Source organism: Carica papaya, chromosome 5 (assembly GCF_054855325.1).
Source record: "Carica papaya isolate Zhongbai chromosome 5, ASM5485532v1, whole genome shotgun sequence".
Taxonomy (NCBI): Eukaryota; Viridiplantae; Streptophyta; class Magnoliopsida; order Brassicales; family Caricaceae; genus Carica; species Carica papaya.
In genome coordinates, this window is record NC_142313.1 from 22,353,161 (window position 1) to 22,372,807 (window position 19,647).

Here is a 19,647-nt window from a genome sequence, read left to right on the forward strand (position 1 = left end):
GACAGCAACCTTGTCGACAGTTTCCTAGACATATTCCATCACAAGGAGACACCTGTTGTGACATCCCAGATGCTAATTAAGGCAAATGGGTGTCAGATACAGATTCAAAATAACGAGTGCATGATAAAATTTTATACAGTGGAACAATTAATACAAATCCCTTATAAATATATATATATATGAGTTCCAATTACATACATATAACTAAGGCTTGAAGTGGCTACACACTACAAAAAAAAACAAAACACAAAAGAAGACCACTTCTTTCACTATGCTATTGGACTCATTAGAGTACGGGAACAATCATGCACTCAAATTTTGTGAATCCAAAGGATCCTTGTAGACTTCCAAGGGTAGGTCAGCCTGCGGTTCCTCATTTTCTTTCTCATATAGGGGGCAGGGAGATGGAAAGAGTGAGTTCCATATGCTTAGTAAGAAAAATAGTATTAAATTAACATTTTAAAATTTTAAAGGTGAATTATTTTAACTTACAAGCTTACCATTTGGCCACTTTGTAGACAAATCTTACATTATGAAAATAATTTGTTTATTAAGAAAACAATATATTAATATGATCAAATCAAACATACATCATGCAAATAATAGAGAAAATCAAATAAATCACGAAATGCTCAGATTTTTGTGTCATACTTCGGGAAGTTGTTATAACTTCCATCTTTGAAGGCAGATATAGATATCTAACTAACTAAGTGGAATGGCCAGATCAGATATAGATGTGACAATTTTCTTAGGCCCATTTTCGGCTAACCAAACCATGGTACGGTCTACAACCACAGCTGTACCAACAATAGTGGACTTAACAGATATCTACAGTCACGACATTACTTACCTACGGATGACCCCTACAGATATTTGCGTTACCACTTTTGTTAGAGGGTACGCCATCATCCATTGGGAGTAGTCCTTTTATGTCTTTCCATACCAGATAGGGGAGGGGGAAACAGATACCCAAAAGGCAAGGGGAATAGATACCCTGCAGAGATAAAAAGTCTAATGAGACACTTGATGCAATATGCATGTCAATACAGATATACTTTGGACTAGTCATACTTCATTCTATTTTTTTTTCTCTTTTCTTGTACTCTTTATCTTTTACTAGGCAATAATACCGATTACATATTATATTTATTACATGTAATTCATCAAGTGTCTATAATTCACATAACATGCTTGAAAACAAGAACCATTCGACTTATCTGAACTATGAACACAAAGGCATACAAAAATAGGCAAAATCACAATCATCATAATAAATAATATCAAATTATCTAAAAATACTCCTTAAGACGTCAAAGAAAATACTAGATTCATTATCAAAACTTTGATGTTTTCTCCTTCACCGTTCTCCTTTCTTTCCCTTCTTCTCTCACTAGACTACTATCTCTCCCTCTCTCTAAATCTTTAAAATGGAATAATGAAAGTGTGGGTAGGAATAGAAGGGGAAAGACTAATTTATAAAATTTTAGAACCGTCGGATTCACACTAAGTGGAAAAATCTGGTGAAGAGAGAAAAGAAAAAGATGTTTGACACAAAAAATGAGGGAGGAAGGCTTCCTCCACCGGCGACAGTAGGTGCCCGAGGCAACAGTAGTGCACTGCCTATGGCAGTAGTGCCCCACCTGACGCGTTGCAAGCTAGCCTGTAGGTGCACAGGCCTCCTGTCACGCGCTGTAGGCTAGCCTACAAGCGCACAGGCCTCCTGTCGTGCTCGTAGGGCCTTGGAATGCTGGGCCCCGCGCGCACAGACTCAGGTGCGCGGGGCCTATCCGCACAGGCCTGTTGAACAGAACAGAACATGGACGGTGTGTGGCACCTATCAGTGCGCAAGGTGACGTGCAACGACCCGCCTGCTCGCGATAAGACGCACGCAGGACCTGTCCCTGCACCGTGCACGCGGGCAGAATGTTTGCCCTGTGCGCACGTCCTGAGGCTGCTCTGCGTGTGTGCGGACTCGTACAATGCGCGAAATTTGTGCAGGTAGCTCTTTTTCCCCGTGGGATTTTTCTCACAAGATTTCTTCCCGTTTTGCCGTATTTTCAATTTTTGCCAATTTTCTAAAATTCAATTAAATAAGTTAAATGTAAAAAAAAATTAAATAAAAGCAAAAATAATTAAAAATCAACTAGATTTATGAATTACAATAAATAATACATGATGTAATTTAAATGAGTTTAATGCAGCCAAAGGCCCGAACAATTAGGGTCTTCTAAATTAATTAAGCACAATGATGGATGGGGTATTACATCTCCCCCACTTCAAAAAATTTGGTCCCTAAATTTGTCTCGAATAGGTCCGGATACTTCTCCCTCATCTTGCTCTCCAACTCCCATGTGGCTTCCTCTGGGTTATGATGCTGCCATTGCACCTTCACCACGGGAATCGTCTTGTTATGCAAAACCTTATTGGTCCACCCAAGAATCTCCACGGGAACCTTCTCATAAGTCATGTCGGCTTTTACGTGCACCTCATCGTGAGGAATAACATGAGAAGGATCAGGGTGGTACCTCTTAAGCATTGAAATGTGAAAGACGTCATGTAGACTAATAAATTCTTGGGATAGAGTGAGACGGTATGCCATAGGTCCAATGTGCTCGATGATTTGAAAAGGTCCTACATAACTAGGGCTCAACTTCCCTCTCTTCCTGAATCGCATCTTTCCCTTATAGGGAAAAACCTTGAGGAAGACTTGATCACCCACAACAAACTCCAAGGGTTGCCTACAATTGTTGGTGTAACTCTTCTGATAGCTCTTGGCAATGGCCAAGTTCTTACAGATGATCACAACCTTCTCAATGGTCTCCTGAACAAAGTCTAGTCCTAAATGGCACTAGTTTTCGACTTCACTCCAACAAGTAGGAGAACGGTAAGGCCTTCCATACAGTGCTTCATACAGGGCCATGCCGATGCTGGAATGATAGCTTAATTTGTAAACAACTTCACAAAGGGGAAGATAATCATACCAATTATCACCGAAATCGAGGGCACAAGCACGCAATATGTCTTCTAATGTCTGGATCGTACGTTCCAACTGATCATCCATTTAGGGATGATAAGCGATACTGAAATACAACTCAGACCAATGACCTTCTTAGAAGCTATCCCAGAAGTGGGAGGTAAACTAGTGATCACAGTCAAACACAATGGATAAGGGAACACCATGAAGTCAGACAATTTCATCAACATATAGGCGAGCTAACTTGCTGGTGGAGTCAGTGGTTCGAATCGGTAAAAATGGGGGATCTTGGTCAGTTTGTCCATGATGACTCATATAGTGTTTCGACTAAAATAGGTTCTAAACAATCCTACAAAAAATTTCATATTTACATGCTCCAATTTCTATTCAAGAATCGGAAGACCTTGTAACAAGCCACTAAGTCTTTGATGTTCTGCCTTAATCTACTGGCAAGTAAGTCATCGAGAGACGTAGTCGACTATAGCCTTTTCATTCTTGGGCACCAATACTGCCGCTTCAAGTCCCGATAAATTTTGGTACTTTTAAGGTAGATGGATAGCTTGGAAGTGTGGGCAGTCTTGAGTACGTCTGTACATACAGCAATGGCAGATTTAGTTTTAGAACCTGAACAATCTATCATCTAAAATCCTTAAATTAGGGAATTCGTTAAAAGGAAACTTACCTATATTCTTGGTGAGTTCTGAGTCCGTGGCTTGGGCTTCCCATATTTTCAAAAAGAGATCTGGTAGGGCTCAAATCTGGGCGAGATAGATGCCTTTGTCGTAGTAGCTAAAGTGTAGCGACTATACAATATCCATCAATTTCTAACTGGAGGCCAGGGTTTGAGCCAGCACGATAGACTACTTTCGACTTAGTGCATCGGCTACTATATTTTCTCTTCGGGGTTATAGATGATCTTACAATCGTAATCCTTCAGAAGATCCATTCAACGACTCTGCCACATGTTTAACTCTCGCTGCGAGAATATATACTTGAGACTCTTATGGTCAGTGCAAATTTTAAAAAGTCTGACCATACAGATAATGTTGTCATATTTTTAGGGCAAAGATAATGGCTACCAACTCCAGGTCGTGGATAGGGTAGTTCCACTCATGAGTTTTTAGTTGTTGGGACCCAAAGGCGACTATTCTGCCATGTTGCATCAAGACACATCCCAAACCAATATGAGATGTGTCACAGTAAATCTTAAATCTCCCAACATTGCCAGGGAGGATTAAAACAGGGCAGAGGTGAGACGGCGCTTTAGTTCCATGAAGCTTTCACTGGACTCATAAAGCAAATGAGTATTAGATTCAGATTCAGAATAACGAGTGCATGATAAAATTTTATGTAATGGAACAACTAATAAAAATTCCTTATAAATATATATATGAGTTCCAATTACATATATATAACTAAGGCCTGAAGTGGCTATAAAATACAAAGGAAACAAAATACAAATGAATGTCACTTCTTTCACTATGATATTGGATTCATCGAAGTGCAGGAATAATCATGCATTCAAATTTTGTGGATCCACGAGATCTTCGTAGACTTCAAAGGGGAGATCAGCCTGCAGTTCCTCATTTTCTTCCTCATCTAGGAAGGAGGGATGGAAAGAGTGAGTTTTATATGCTCAGTAAGAAAAATAGTATTAAATTAACATCGTAAAATTCTAAAGGTAAATTATTTTAACTTATAAGCTTACCATTTGGCCACCTCGTAGACTCATCTTACATTATGAAAACAATTTATTTATTAAAACAACAGTATATTATTAATTTGCTTAGGCCCATTTTCGACTGGCCAAACCATTGTACAATCTACGACCATGACGGTACCAACTATAGTGACCCTAATAGATATCTACAGTCACCACATTACTTAGCCACGAGTGACCCCTACAGATATTTGTATTACCACTCTTATAAGATGGTACATCGTCATCTACTGAAGGTGGTCTTCTTACGTCTTTCCAGACCAGATAGGGGAGGGAGAAATAGATACCCCGAAGGGTAAGGGGAATAGATATACCTCAAAGATAAAAAGCCTAATGAAACACTTGATGCAATATGCATGTCAATACGGATATACTTCGGACCAGTCATGCATCATTCCATTTTTTTTTCTCTTTTTTTGTACTCGTTTTGTTTTACTAGGCAATAATACCGATTACATATTATATTTATTACATGCAATTCATCATGTGTCTATAATTCACATAATATGCTTGAAAATAAGAATCATTTAACTTATCTAAACTATGAACACAAAGGCATACAAAAATAGGCAAAATCACAAGCATCATATTTAATAATATTAGATTGTCTAAAAATACTACTTAAGATGTCAAAAGAAATATCATATTCCTTACCCAAACCTTGATGTTTTTTCCTTCACTGTTCTCCTTTATTTCCCTCCTTTCACTAGACTACTATCTCTCTCTCTCTCTAAATCTTAAAAATGGAAGAATGGAAGGGAAAAGGACAATTTATAGAATTTTAGAACTGTCAGTTTGCACAAAGTGATAAAATGTAGTGAATAAAGAGAAGAAAACGATGCTCGACATGAAAAATGAGGGAGGAGGGCTTCCTCCACCTCAGACAGCTCACGGCGACGGGGGTGCACTCCCTGAGGTGGCATTGCCTTGGTCGGTGCAGTACAGGCTAGCTTGCAAGAGCACAAGCCACCTGCTGCGTATGTAAAGCCTGGGCACTCTAGGGATTGTGCGAGCTGGCCCAAGGTGCGCAGGACCCATCGACGTAGGCCTGCTACGCGGACAGCGTTCACACAATGTGCAGCGCCTATCCGCGTGCGAGATGACGCATGAACAGCCCGCCAGCATGCAATAAGATGCGCGCAAGACCTGTCCCTGTACCATGCCCGCAGAGGAGACGTGCACGTTGTGCGCACATCCTGTGTGCACGTCCCGAGGCTACTAAGTGCGCGTGCGCACGTGCATAGTGTGCGACATTTGTGTGGGCAGCTCTGCTTCCCCGTGGGATTTTTCCTGCAAGATTTTTTCTCGTTTCGCAGTTGTTTCAATTTTCTAGAATTTTTTATAATTCATTTAAATAAGTTAAATGTAAAAAATTAAATAAAAGCAAAAATAATTAAAAATCAACTAGATTTATAAATTACGATAAATAATATGTGGTGTAATTTAAATAAGTTTAATGCGGCCAAAAACCTGAATAATTAGGGTTTTCCAAATTAATTCAGCACAATAATGGGTTGGGTGTTACACCTGTTCCCAAGTTCATTCTAATAGGTCGAAGATCAGCAAGGCCTACCATAAAGGGATTCAAATGGAGTCGTGCTGATATTGGACTGGTAACTATTGTTATAAGTAAATTCATAAAAGGGAATATGCAAATCCCAACTACCACCAAAGTCTAATACACAGGCACGCAACATGTCCTCCAGCGTCTGGATAGTGCGTTCAGACCGCCCATCAGTTTAGAGATGATAAGTAGCACTAAATTAGAGGCTAAAGCCAAGGGTTTCCTGGAAGCTATCCCAAAAGTGAGAGGTGAAATGAGGGCCTTTATCTGACACCACAAAAACAGGAACGCCATGGAGTTGGACAATTTCTTCAATATATAACCTAGCCAACTTACTAATTTAGTCAGTAATCATAATTACAAAAAAGTTGGTAGACTTGGTAAGCCTGTCCATACTGAGCCATATGGCATCACAATTAGAGCTAATTCAAGACAAACCAATGATGAAATCCATGGTCACGTGCTCCCACTTCCACTTAGGGATGGGGAGACCTTGCAAAAGGCCACTAGGTCTTTGATGCTCTACCTTAATCCTCTGGTATGAGAGACACCGAGAGATGTACTCCTTTTTTTCTTCATTCCCAGCCACCAAAAATGGTGCTTCAGATCATGATATATTTTAGTACTACTAGGGTGTATGGACAATTTGGATGAGTGAGCTTCCTTTAGGGGATCTATTTTGAGTTCGAGGTCACTAAGCACCCATACACGATCATAAAATCGGTACAATCCATCATCAAAGATTTTAAAGTTGGTGTTGTCCTCGAAAATGGATTTATTTATGTGTTTCAAGATCTCCTAGTTTGTTGCTTGAGCTTCCCAAATTTGCATAAGGATATTTGGTTGGATGTGTACCTAAGCAAGATACGTGCCTTTTTCACGATGACTGATCCTGAGGCCTTAAATCATCACAAGCATTATCCAACTAAAAACCATTAATTGGGCCAACATAGCTAAGTCCTTGCAATTAAGAGCATCGACAACAACATTTCCCTTGTCGGGGTGGTAAATTATCTTGTAGTTGTAATCCTTGAGAAGATCCACCTAATGTCTCCATCTCATGTTTAATTCCTTCTAAGGGAATAAGTACATCAGACTCTTGTGATATGTATAGATGTCAAGAATCTGACTGTATAAGTAGTGATGCCATATTTTTAAAGCGAAGATGATGGCGGCAAGCTCGAGGTTATGCACGGGTTAGTTATCTTTATAAGGCTTTAATTGCTTGGATCCATAAACAACCACATGGTCGTGTTGTATAAAGACGTAACCCACACAAACATGAAACGTGTCACAGTAAACCTGAAAGTGTCTAATTTTATCGAGGATGATCAATACTGGAGCAGTGGTGAGTTTGCACTTCAACTCCAAAAAACTTTCTTCAAATTTAGAGTCCCAATTAAAGAGAATTCCTTTCTTGGTGAGGTAAGTCAGGGGAGTGGCAATACGGGAGAATCCTTTAATGAATCACCAATAATAGCCGACTAAATTAAAGAAATTTGGAACCTCCATGATGTTAGTCGGTTGCCTTCAATTAATGATAGCCTCGACCTTTGAATGATCAATAGAAATACCCTCACCAGGAACCATGTGACCAAGAAAAGATTTCGGTCCAACCAAAAGGAACATTTGCTAAATTTGGCGTATAGGCAATGTTGTCAAAGAGTCTCCAACACCTGGATCAAGTGAGTGGCATATTCTTTGGGGTTTTTGGAATACACTAGAATGTCATTGATAGAAACAATGACATATTGGTGTAATGCGGGTTTGAAGATGCGATTCATGAAAATGGTAGGGGCATTAATGAAATTAAATGGCATGACTCGAAACTCAAATAAGCTGTAATGATAGCAGAACACCATCTTGGGGATATCCTCGGACTTCACCCGTGACTGGTGGTAGCTAGACCTAAGGTCTATCTTTGAAAAGAATGCTGCACCCTATAATTGGTCAACTAGTCATCGATACATGGTAGGGGATACTTACTTTTAATTGTCACTGAGTTGAGTTTTTGGTAGTCAATATAGAGTTGAAGTGTTTCATCCTTCTTCCATATGAACAAGACTAGAGCACCCCACGGGGAGTGACTGAGTCAGATAAATTTCTTCTGTCATATTACGGTTATATGATGTGCAAGTTCCATAAGTTATATTCAGCTCATCTGGTAGGCAGGCTTTAAAATAGGTTGGGTTCTAGGGACAAGGTTATTGGAGAACTCAATCTCCCGTCAGGGAGGTAGACTAGGCAAATCTGCCAAAAAGACATCCAAGAAATTGCAAACAACTGGGATTGTCTCTAGTGATGGTGCAAAGCCATATTCATAGGCATCAACAAGTCAAAATTTTGAAATAAATTTTTTCAATCATTCATAAGTCACCCAAAACCTTCACAATCATATATTTATAAACAAACCTCTCTATAATCCTATGGTTGTTTTCGTTTTGGTGAGCATAGGGTTATGACCTTACTCTCATAATCTATGATAGCTCAATAATTTTCTAACTAATCCATCCTTAAGATTATGTTAAACCTTGAGAAATGTAAGAGTATAAGGTCTACAGCTACATCCTTGCTCGTGACACTTACTTTACAATTTTTAAAGACTATGTGAGCTTATAAAAGTCCCCTAATAGGAGTTTCTATCATCATAGTTTGCCCTAAAGGTTTTGGTTTTATTTCTAGATGTCTGACAAACTACATGATACAAATAAATGGGTAGCACCTATATCTACCAAAGAATGGACAGTAGACTTTTAAATGGAAAGTATACCCTGAATAATACCCAGTGTAGCTACCGCATCAGGCTCATTAAGTTGATAAATTTGGCCCTGAGAAAGAAGTCAGACCATGCCCCGAGGTTATCGGGTGTAGTCCCGAGCATAATACTGAGTGCTCCCACACTTGAAGCATGAGTTATTAAGACAATGGCAAGGGTGATCACCTTGATCCTTTCCATAGTGATGACAAGACTAGGTAGACTGGACGAGATTACTAGGATGTGGGCGAGGGGTAGAGATAGGTATAGTGCGAGGTCTCTTCTCAATGCAGTCGGAGTCAAGGCCAGCAGGCCTCCTCCTCTACTGCTACTATTGCTATTATGTACGAAAATGGGAGAGGCACTATTGTCAGGCTACAACAAATCCTTCAGCTATCTTGGCATGCTCAAATGCCTCCATATAGGTTATGGGCTTCAGAATTGCAATGCGATCTTGAAGCCCAGGCTGCAATAGTTATTCGAGCCCTAAGGCACCTAACTATTTAATTTGATGTTTTAATTTCCCATATTTTTATGATTTACTTAAAATTATCTTATTTATGTGATTGTATAACTAAGTTTTAATTTTCAAAAAAAACATAGAAGAAAAATGGCTGAGAAATTTTACGGGAAGTGCGTGAAAATCCCCACCCATGCGAACCTATGCATGTCACATAGATGCACGCGCATGCAGCTAGTTGGACATACACTTGCGTGCATGTCCTGTCCACACGGTGCGAGGTACCTAGTCTGCGGGGGCAGGTGCCTCAACAAGTGTGCGTGTGGCAGGAATTAAACAGCATGTGCCACCCTTAAATAGCGTGCATCACCCCTTAAGAGGTGCACACTACCATTGGCTAATGTTCTGCTGCTCCTTAGGCTATGCCCGCCACCCTGAGAAGGTGCGCACCACCTCTTCGATGGCGCGCACCACGATTAGCCGGCGTACTGCCGCTTTTTGGGAGGATGCTATTGGCCAGCACGCTGCTGCCTCTTGGGGTGTGCATACTACCCTCGGGTGGCGGGCGCGGCCCTTTTAGAGGCGAGCACTGCATGCACTACCGCCCCTTGGGAGGCATGCATTGTTCTTTGGTTGTAGTGCCCTCGGTCTCTATGTAGAGCCGTCATGTCGATATTGTCTCGTCAATCATCCATCAATCACCTTTCGTCAGTCAACGTTTCCTTTCTCTCTCTTCATGAATTTGTGCCACTTGTCTAAAATCCGACGACCCATTTTCTCTATAAATAGGGGCCCTCTCCCCACCATTTCTTCTCACTTTCTGTGACATCCCAAATGCTTATTAAGGCATGTGGGTGTCAGATACAAAAATAGAATAACAAGTGTATGATAAAAATTATATGCAGCGGAGCAAATTAATATAAATCCCTTACAAATATATGAGTTCCAGTTACATATATATAACTGAGGCCAAAAGTGGTTGCAAAATATAATGTCAAAATACAAAAGAGGGTCACTTCTTTCATTAAGCTATTGAACTCATCAAAGTACGGCAATGATCATGCACTCACGTTTTATGGATCCACGAGATCCTCATAAACTTCAATGGGCAGTCTCTCATTTTGTTCCTCATCTTTGGGGGGAGGGGGCATGGAAAAAGTGAGTTCCATATGCTCAATAAGGAAAATAGTATTTAAATAACATCGTAAGATTTTAAAGGTGAATTATTCTAACATACATATTTACCATTTGATTACTTTGTAGACCTATTTTACCTTATGAAAATAATTTATTTATTAGGAAAAACATCAATTAGTATGATCAAAACAAACACACATCATACTAGAAATAGAGAAACTCAAATAAATCATGAAATTCTCAGATTTTCATGTCATGCTTTGCGAAGTCGTTATGAATTCCATCTCTGAAGGCATATACAGATTTCAAACTACCCATATGGAATGACCAGATTAGATACATATAACGACAATTTGCTCAGGCACATTTCTGGTTTGCCAAACCATAGTATGATTTATGACCACGGTCATACCAACCATAGTGATCTTATCAGATATTCTATAGTCACGATAGTACTTAGCCAAGGGTGACCCCTAACAGATATTCGCATCACCACTCTCGTCAGAGGGTATGCTGTCATCCACAGGGAGCGGTCCTCTTATGTCTTTCAGACCATATAGGGTAGGAAAAACAGATAGCCTTGATGGGGTTAGGGGAATAGATATCCCTCAGAGATAAAAAGCCTAACGAGACACTTGATGCATTATGCATGTCAATACAGATACATACTTCGGACCATTCATGCTTCATTCCACATTTCTTTTTTTTTTTTTTTTGTTCTTTTATTTTTCAAGTAACCATATGCATTTCATATTATTTTTTATTACGTGCAAATCATCAAATGTCTATAAATCACATAGCACGCTTGAAATCAAGAACAATTCAAGATTATCAATTTAATAATTTTCTTTTGTCTAAAAATAGCCCTTAAGATGTTTAAAGAAATACTAAATTTCTAACAAAAATGTTGATAATTTTTTCTACACCGTTCTTCTTTTCTTCCTCTCCTTCTCTCTCTAGTTCATTCTCTTTCTAAGTCTTGAAAGGTGAAAGAATAGAAATGTGGAGAAAATGGGAGCTATTAGATTCATGCCAAGTGGCAAAATCTAATGAACAGAGAGAAGAAAAAGATGCTCAGGATAAAAAATGAGGGAGGAAAATCTCCTCCACCGGTGGCGGCAACATGTCGCTTTAAGTGATAATGGCGCACTACTTGAGGCAGCAAAGGCCTGCTCGGCGAGCTGCAGCCTACCCTAGAGGTCCACGACTCTCCCTACCATGTGAGCAGGGCGTAGGTGCATTGGGTGTCGCGCATGCAAACCTACTGCGAGCAGGCCCCAAGTGCATAAGGGCCTATCTGCGCAGGCCTACACCGCAGACAGCGCGCACACAATGTGCGGCACTTATCCCAGCATCAAGTGACGCGTGGACGACCCACCTGGGCGCATCAGGAACGCACAAGTTTAACCCCATGCTGCGTGCATTGATGAAAGGTGTGCTCTGTTGGCACATCCCGTGCCTACTGTGTGAGTGCGCACGCATAGTGCGCAAACACCTACGCGGGCAACTCCCTTTCCCGCGGGATTTTCTCCCATTTTTTTTGTTTTTTTGAAGTACATTTTTAACAAAATAAAATTAACTAAAATTAAATAGAATCAACAAAAATTAAATAAAATTAAATAAAATCAAAATAAATAAAAAGAAACATAATTTAAGAATTACAATAATAATTTGCGGAGTAAATTAAATTAGTTCAATGTAGCCAAAAGGACCGAATAAATAAGGTTTGTCAAATTAATTAAACACAGTGATTGGCGGGGTGTTACATTGCCCCTACCTTAAAAAACTTTGGTCCCTAAATTTGTCTCGAACAGGTACAGATACTTCTCCCTCATCTAACTTTTTAACTCCCACGTTGCTTCTTTTTGGGCATGGTGTTTCCACTGTACCTTCACCATGGGAATTGTCTTGTTATGCAAAACCTTTTCAATCCACCCAAGAATCTGCATGGGGATTTTATCATATAAAATATCAGCTTATATATGTGTTTCAGTGTGAGTAATGATCTGATACGGGTCAGAGTGGTACCTTTTAAGTATCGAGACATGGAAAACATCAAGTAAACTCGTAAACTCTCGGGGTAGAGTAAGGTGGTACACCACAGGTCTAATGCACTCAACGATCCGTAAAGGTCTTACATAACGAGGGCTTAACTTCCCTCTTTTCCCGAATCACATCTTTTCCTTGTAGGGGAAAACCTGGTCTCTGACGATGAATTTCAGGGGTCACCTATGATTATCAACATAACTCTTCTGATAGCTTTGGGCAGTAGCCAAGTTCTTGCATATGATTGCGACTTTCTCAATAGTCTCTTAGATGAAGTTCGGTCCCAAATGATGTTGATTTCTGACTTCACTACAATAAGTAGGAGAATGGCAAGGCCTATCGTACAATGCTTCATATGGAGCCATGCCAATATTAGAATGATAACTGTTATTATAAGCAAATTCACATAGGGAAAAATACTCATACTAGGTATCACTAAAGTCAAGGACATAGACACACAACATGTCCTCAACATGAGGGAACACCATGAAGTCGAACAATGTCATCAACATATAGGCAAAATAATTTACTAATGGAGTCAGTGGTTCTAAAGGGTAAGAAATGGGCGGTCTTGGTTAGTCTGTCAATGATGATCCAAATAGCGTTCTGACCAAAATAGGTCTTGGGCAATCCTGTGATAAAATCTATTGTTACATGCTCCCACTTCCATTATGGAATCAGAAGACTTATATCAAATTGCCGGGTTTCTGATGTTCTACCTTAATTCTCTAACAAGTAAGGCATCGGGAGACATAGTCGACTATGTTCTTCTTCATTCCTGGCCACCAATATTATCGTTTCAAGTCTCGGTACATCTTGGTACTCCTAGGATGGATGGATAGCTTGGAAGCATGAGTAGTCTTAAGAATATCCACCCTTACAGCAACGGGGACCCAAATTTGATTTCAAAATCTAAAGAGTCCATCATCTAAAATCCTGAAATTAGGAAATTTATCAGAAGAGAACTTACCTAGATTCTTTGTGAGTTCTGGGTCCATAGACTGAGCTTCTTAGATTTTCATGAAGAGATCTGGCATTGCTCAGATATGAGCGAGATAAGTGCCTTTGCCATTGTAGCTAAGGCAGAGCTGCATAGTATCCATCAATTTTTAACTAGAGGCCATGGTTTGGGCCAACACTGGGAACTCTTTTTGCCTTAATGCATCGACGACTACATTTTCTCTATCGGGGTGATAGATGATCTTGCAATCATAGTTCTTCAGGAGATCCATCCAGTGTCTCTATCTCATATTTAACTCCCTCTACGAGAAGATGTACTTCAAACTCTTGTGGTGAGTGTAAATCTCAAAAGTATGACCAAACAGGTAATGACGCCATATCTTCAGGGAAAAGATAATGGCCGCCAACTCCAGGTCATGGGTAAGGTAGTTTCGCTCATGAGGTTTCAATTGTCAGGACCCATAAGTGACTACTCTACCATGCTGCATCAAGACACACCCCAAGCCAATATGAGATGCATCGCAGTAGACTTGAAATCTTCCAATAGTGTCAAAGGTAAGACAACGCTTTAATTCCATGAAGCTTTCATTGCATTCGTAATTCCAGAAAAATGGCACACCCTTTCAAGTGAGTCAGGTCAATGGAGCAATAATCTTAACAAATCCGTTGATGAATCGCCTATAGTAACCTATCAAGCCAAGGAAACTATGTACCTTGGCCACATTGGTGGGCAAATTCTAGTTGACTACTGTTTCAACCTTGGACGGATCCACAAAAACTTCTTCACTTGAAATTACATAACCGAGGAAGGAAACTTGATCCAACCAGAAGGAGATTTTGCTAAGCTTAGTATACAGTTAGTTCCGGTGAAGGGTTTCCAACACTTCAGTCAAGTGTACTATATGTTCCTCCAGGCTCTTGGAGTACACTAACATGTCATCAATAAATATAATAACATACTGATCTAATGTCTGTCAAAAAACTCTTTTTATGAGGTCCATAAAGGTTATAATGGCATTGGTTAACCCAAACGTCATTACCCTAAACTTGTATAAACATACTTGCACCGAAAAGCAGTCTTCGAAATATCTTCTTCTTTGACTCTCAGCTGGTGATATCCTATCCTGAGGTTAATCTTGGAGAAGACCGTGGCTCCTTTAATTGATCAAAGAGGTCACTGATACGAGGTAAGGGATACTTGTTTTTAATGTTATTTAGTTGAGTTCTCGATAATCCACGCAGAGTCTGAGGGAACCATATTTCTTTTTCATGAACAATATTGGAGAGCCCTAAGAAGAATGACTAAGGTGGATAAACTTCTGAGTAATTAGTTTAAAAATCTGATTTTCTAGTTCTATAAGCTCAGCACGACTCATTCGATAGGTGGGCTTAGCGATTGGCTGGGTTCCGGGCAACAATTCAATTAGGAACTCTACTTCTTGCAAAGGAGGTAGACTAGGAAGTTCGATGGAAAAAACATCTGAAAAGTTGCAAACAATCGGTATGAAACACACAGTAGGATCAGCACTCATATTTCTGTTTATTCAATTGTTAGAAAATATAAAAATAAGTTTTATTCCTTTTTTGGGGACTATAAAGTTACAATTTTTCTTTCACAATAGATAATTATAACCAGTCCATTCCTAATATCACATCAAATATTGAAAAATCTAATAATATTAGATTCACAAGTACTTCTATCCCTGAAGCCTTTATCTTACAATCTTTATACACATAATGAGCTTTTAATATTCCCCTAGAGGGAGTTTCTACCTTTAATATTTCCGCTAAGGTTTTGACCTACTATCAAGCTTACAAGCAAATGAGCATCAAATAAAAGAGTCAATAGCACCTGTATCGATCAAAGTCTTAGCAGAAGTATCATGAATAGAAAACATACCTAGATGAGAACAAGAATGGGGAGAGCATCGAGTTCATCTAGGTGGACACATGACCCTATGCTACATGTCTGGCCACATCCTTCGGTCACCGGGGGTAGTCTTTTATAAGATAATGGGTACTTTCGCATCGATAGCAAGCGTGATTGATATGCCAATAGGGTAAGTAACCATGCGATGACCACAATGCTAATAGGGTTGGGTAGGTGGGGCAGGCTGACCCGTAGGGGGGAAAGTAGGGGGAAGGGCAACTCTAGTTCATTTATCGGGATGGCTACTTACTGGGTCACACAATCTCCTTCTAAGTTGTTAGGGTTATTGTTGCTGGGTACAGACTCAAGCAATGCATTGGTGCTTTATCGAGATGAGGTCTTCGGCCAACTGGGCATGTTCTAGCACCTCTGAATACGAGCTGGGTCTCAACATTGTGACATGGTCATAAATGTCAGCTTTAGAAACTTCTTAACTTTTCGACTTTCGGGGGTGACCATTAGAGGGGGCGAACCTAGACAGTTGGACAAAATAGGCTATATACTGGACAACAGTTAAATTTTCTTAGCGAAGGTCCTAAAATTCCTCCTCCTTCTTTTCTCAAACATAGGTAGGGAAAAAGTTATCAAATAATGCATCCGTGAAAACTTCCCAAGTGGTAGGGGTAGGTAGGACTTCCTTCTTAAGTTGCCACCAGTGTTCGGCTTCACCGTTTAACATAAAGTCTACTAAGGGATCCTTTTGTTCCTCAGTCAAGTCTAGGAGAGAGAAAAACTTCTCTATCTGTAGGATTCAGGCTTCGGCTACTAAGGGGTCAAGGCCACCTTCGAAATGCGATGGGTTAAGCTTCTTAAACTCTGCTATATTTTAGGAAATGGACCTTTCAGTTGCTTGATATTCTGGAGCAGGAAGTGGACAAGGGTTAATTTGATTTTAGCCAAAAGCTACAGTCAATCCTTCGATGGCTCAAAAGGGTTCAACAAATTCAGCCCTGGTCGGGTGATTTGGGGCTTCAGATCACTTAGTATGCTTTACGGATGGTCTTCCTCGCCTCATTCCTATAAAAGAAAAGAAGACACTAGTTGGTAGTCTAATTTTTGAAAAGAGGATTTATTCTTCCTAGGTACTCTAAGAGTCTTTCGACCTAAGGCCTCAATGCAAGGAATTTGATCCATGTAATTATGCTCTGATACCATATATGACACCCTAAATGCTAATTAAGGCATGTGGGTGTCAGTTATAGAAACAGAATGACGAGTGCATGATAAAAATTATATGTAGCGGAGTAAATTAATACAAATTCCTTACAAATATATGAGTTCCAATTACATACATATAACTGAGACCAAAAGTGGCTGCAAAATATAAAGTCAAAATACAAAAGAAGATCACTTCTTTCACTAAACTATTGGGCTCATTAGAGTGCAGCAACGATCACGTACTCAAGTTTTGTAGATCCACGGGATCCTCATAAACTTCAATGGGTATGTCAGCTAGCGGTTCCTCATTTTTTTCTTCATTTGGGGGGGCATGGAAAGAGTGAGTTCCATATGCTCAGTAAGGAAAAGAGTATTTAAATAACATCATAAGATTTTAAAGGGGAATTATTCTAACATACATACTTACTATTTGATTACTTTGTAGACCTATTTTACCTTATGAAAACAATTTTATTATTAGGGAAAAATCACGTTAGTATAATCAAAACAAACACACATCATACCAGAAATAGAGAAAATAAAATAAATCATGAAATGCTCAGATTTTTCTTGTCATGCTTCGCGAAGTCATTACGACTTCCATTTCTGAAGCCAGATACAGATTTTCAGCTATCCATGTGGAATCACCAGATCAGATACAGATAATGACTATTTGCTTAGGCATATTTTTGGCTTGCCAAACCATGGTACAATCTATGACCGCGGTCATACCAACCATAATGGTCCTATCAAATATTCTATAGTCACGACAATACTTAGCCAAGGGTGACTCGTAACAGATATTCACGTCACCACTCTCGTCAGAGGGTACGTCGTCATCCATAGGGAGCGGTCCTCTTATGTCTTTCCAAACAAGATAGGGGAGGGAGAAATTGATACCCCGAATGAGGTTAGGGGAATAGATGCCCTTCAGAGATAAAAAGTCTAATGAGACACTTGATGCATTATGCATGTCAATATAGATACATACTCAGACCATTCATACTTCATTCCATATTTTTCTTTTTCTTTTTTTTTTGTTTCTTTTATTTTTCTGGTAACCTTACATTTTTCATATTATTTCAATTACACGCAAATTATCAAGTGTCTATAAATCACATAGCATGCTTGAAAACAAGAACAATTCAACTTATTAAATCTACGAACATAAAAGCATATAAAATAGGAAAAATCATAAATTATCAATTTAATCCCCTTTTTTTTGGTCTAAAAATACCCCTTAAGACATTTAAAGAAATATTAAATTCCTTATCGAAATCTTGATAATTTCTTCTACACTGTTCTTCTTTTCTTCCTCTCCTTCTTTCTCTAATTCTTGAAAGGTGAAAGAATTGAAGTATGGGAAAAATGGGAAGGAGGGGCCCCTATTTATAGGAATTGGGAGTCGTTGGATTTGTGCCAAGTGGAAAAAATCCAATGAAGAGAGAAAAAAAATGTTCGAAACAAAAAAGGAGTAGGAAGACCTCCTCCACCAGTGGCGGCGGGGCATCGCCCGAGGAGGGCAGCAGCACATTGCCTAAGGTGATAGTGGCCCGCACAGTGCGATGCAGGCTAGCCTGCAGGCACGTGGCTCACTCTACAGTGTGCGCAGGCCCTAGGTGTGCAGGGGCCTATCTGCACAGGCTTGCTACATGGATGGCGCGCGCACAGTGTGTGGCGCTTGTCCACACGCGAGGTGACACGTGGACAACCCACCTACGCCCGACAGGATGCAAGCATGGTTGACCCCATGTTGTGCGCGTAGATGGGACGTGTGCGCTGTGCGTTAGTCCCGCACTTGCTATGCGGGTTTGCGTGTGCACAATGCATAGGTACCCGCACGGGCAGCTCCTTTTCCCACAAAATTTTCTTGCAGGATTTTCTCCTATTTTTCTGTTTTTCTAAAATTCATTTTTAACAAAATAAAATCAACTAAAATTAAATAAAATCAAAATAAATAAAAATTAGCATAATTCATGAATTACGATAATAATTTACGGAGTAAATTAAATGAGTTCAATGCGACCTAAAGGCCCGAATAAATAATATTTTTCAAATTAATTAAGCACAGCGATGGGTGGGGTGTTAGCTTCCTCTCCATTTTACTTCCTTAAGAGTTGCCTAGAGAGAGAGAGAGAGAAAGAATGAGAGAACTAGAGAAAGAAGGAGGAGCAAATGAAAGAAGAAAAATGTAGGAACTCTTCATACTTTCAGTAAGGAAAATCTTGGTATTTTTCATACATTCTAAGGAGCATTTTTAGAAAAATTAATTTAAAATATTGCATGATTGATGTGAAATAGTAATTGCATGTTTTAGTAAATTTTTAAGCTTGAAAATTAAATTGTTAAATGATATGGCTATGATGGAATATTAGTAATGCATGAGATATCATGATTTTTGCATTAAGATGCATGAATATTTTATGACAATGGAGATGTTGGCCTAAGACCATAATATTTATGCATGGCATTTAGAATGATATAATTTGTTAGGCTTATCTTTGACGGATTCTATTTCTTCCCCATCTGGTATAAAAAGACGTATGAGGATTGTTCTCTATGGATGACGGTGTACCCTCTGACGAGAGTGGTTACGCGATATGATTTGTATGGTCACTATAGTGGCATATGGTCATGGCTGTAGCTTACATGTAGGACCATTATGGTTGGCACGACCGTGGTCATAGCATCCTATGGTTTGTTGAGCCATAAATATGTTGTGGTTTGGCAAACCATAAATGTACCGTGGTTTAGCAAGCTTTAAATGTGCTGAGATGATTTGTCATTCCATAGTGGTTGTCATAAATCTGTATTGCCCTCAGTAGATATAGGTTGAAACAATTTCGCGCGAATAATAGGTAAAAGATGAAACAAGAAGTCATAGCATGATTCATATTTGTTTGATTTTCTCTATTCTATGCATGGTTAATATGAATGTCTTGA

General features: G+C 39.5%; 1 protein-coding gene across 1 annotated transcript; it reads right to left on the reverse strand.

Annotated features, from left to right (window-relative positions):
- Window positions 1–2,260: 2,260 nt before the first annotated feature.
- Window positions 2,261–3,061, reverse strand: LOC148255900 (uncharacterized). Its single transcript, XM_088220521.1, has 2 exons — window positions 2,992–3,061; window positions 2,261–2,838 (listed from the first exon to the last, which is right to left on the reverse strand). Exons 1-2 carry the CDS (start codon window positions 3,059–3,061, stop codon window positions 2,261–2,263), a joined length of 648 nt encoding a protein of 215 aa, XP_088076647.1.
- Window positions 3,062–19,647: the final 16,586 nt, after the last annotated feature.

Excerpts from the sequence above, each read along its gene's own strand:
- LOC148255900 (XM_088220521.1), bottom strand. The coding sequence starts at position 3,061 with ATGGATGATCAGTTGGAACGTACGATCCAGACATTAGAAGACATATTG. Across the intron at positions 2,839-2,991 it reads TGCTTGTGCCCTCGATTTCG|GACTAGACTTTGTTCAGGAG; the intron begins GTGATAATTGGT and ends AGTGCCATTTAG.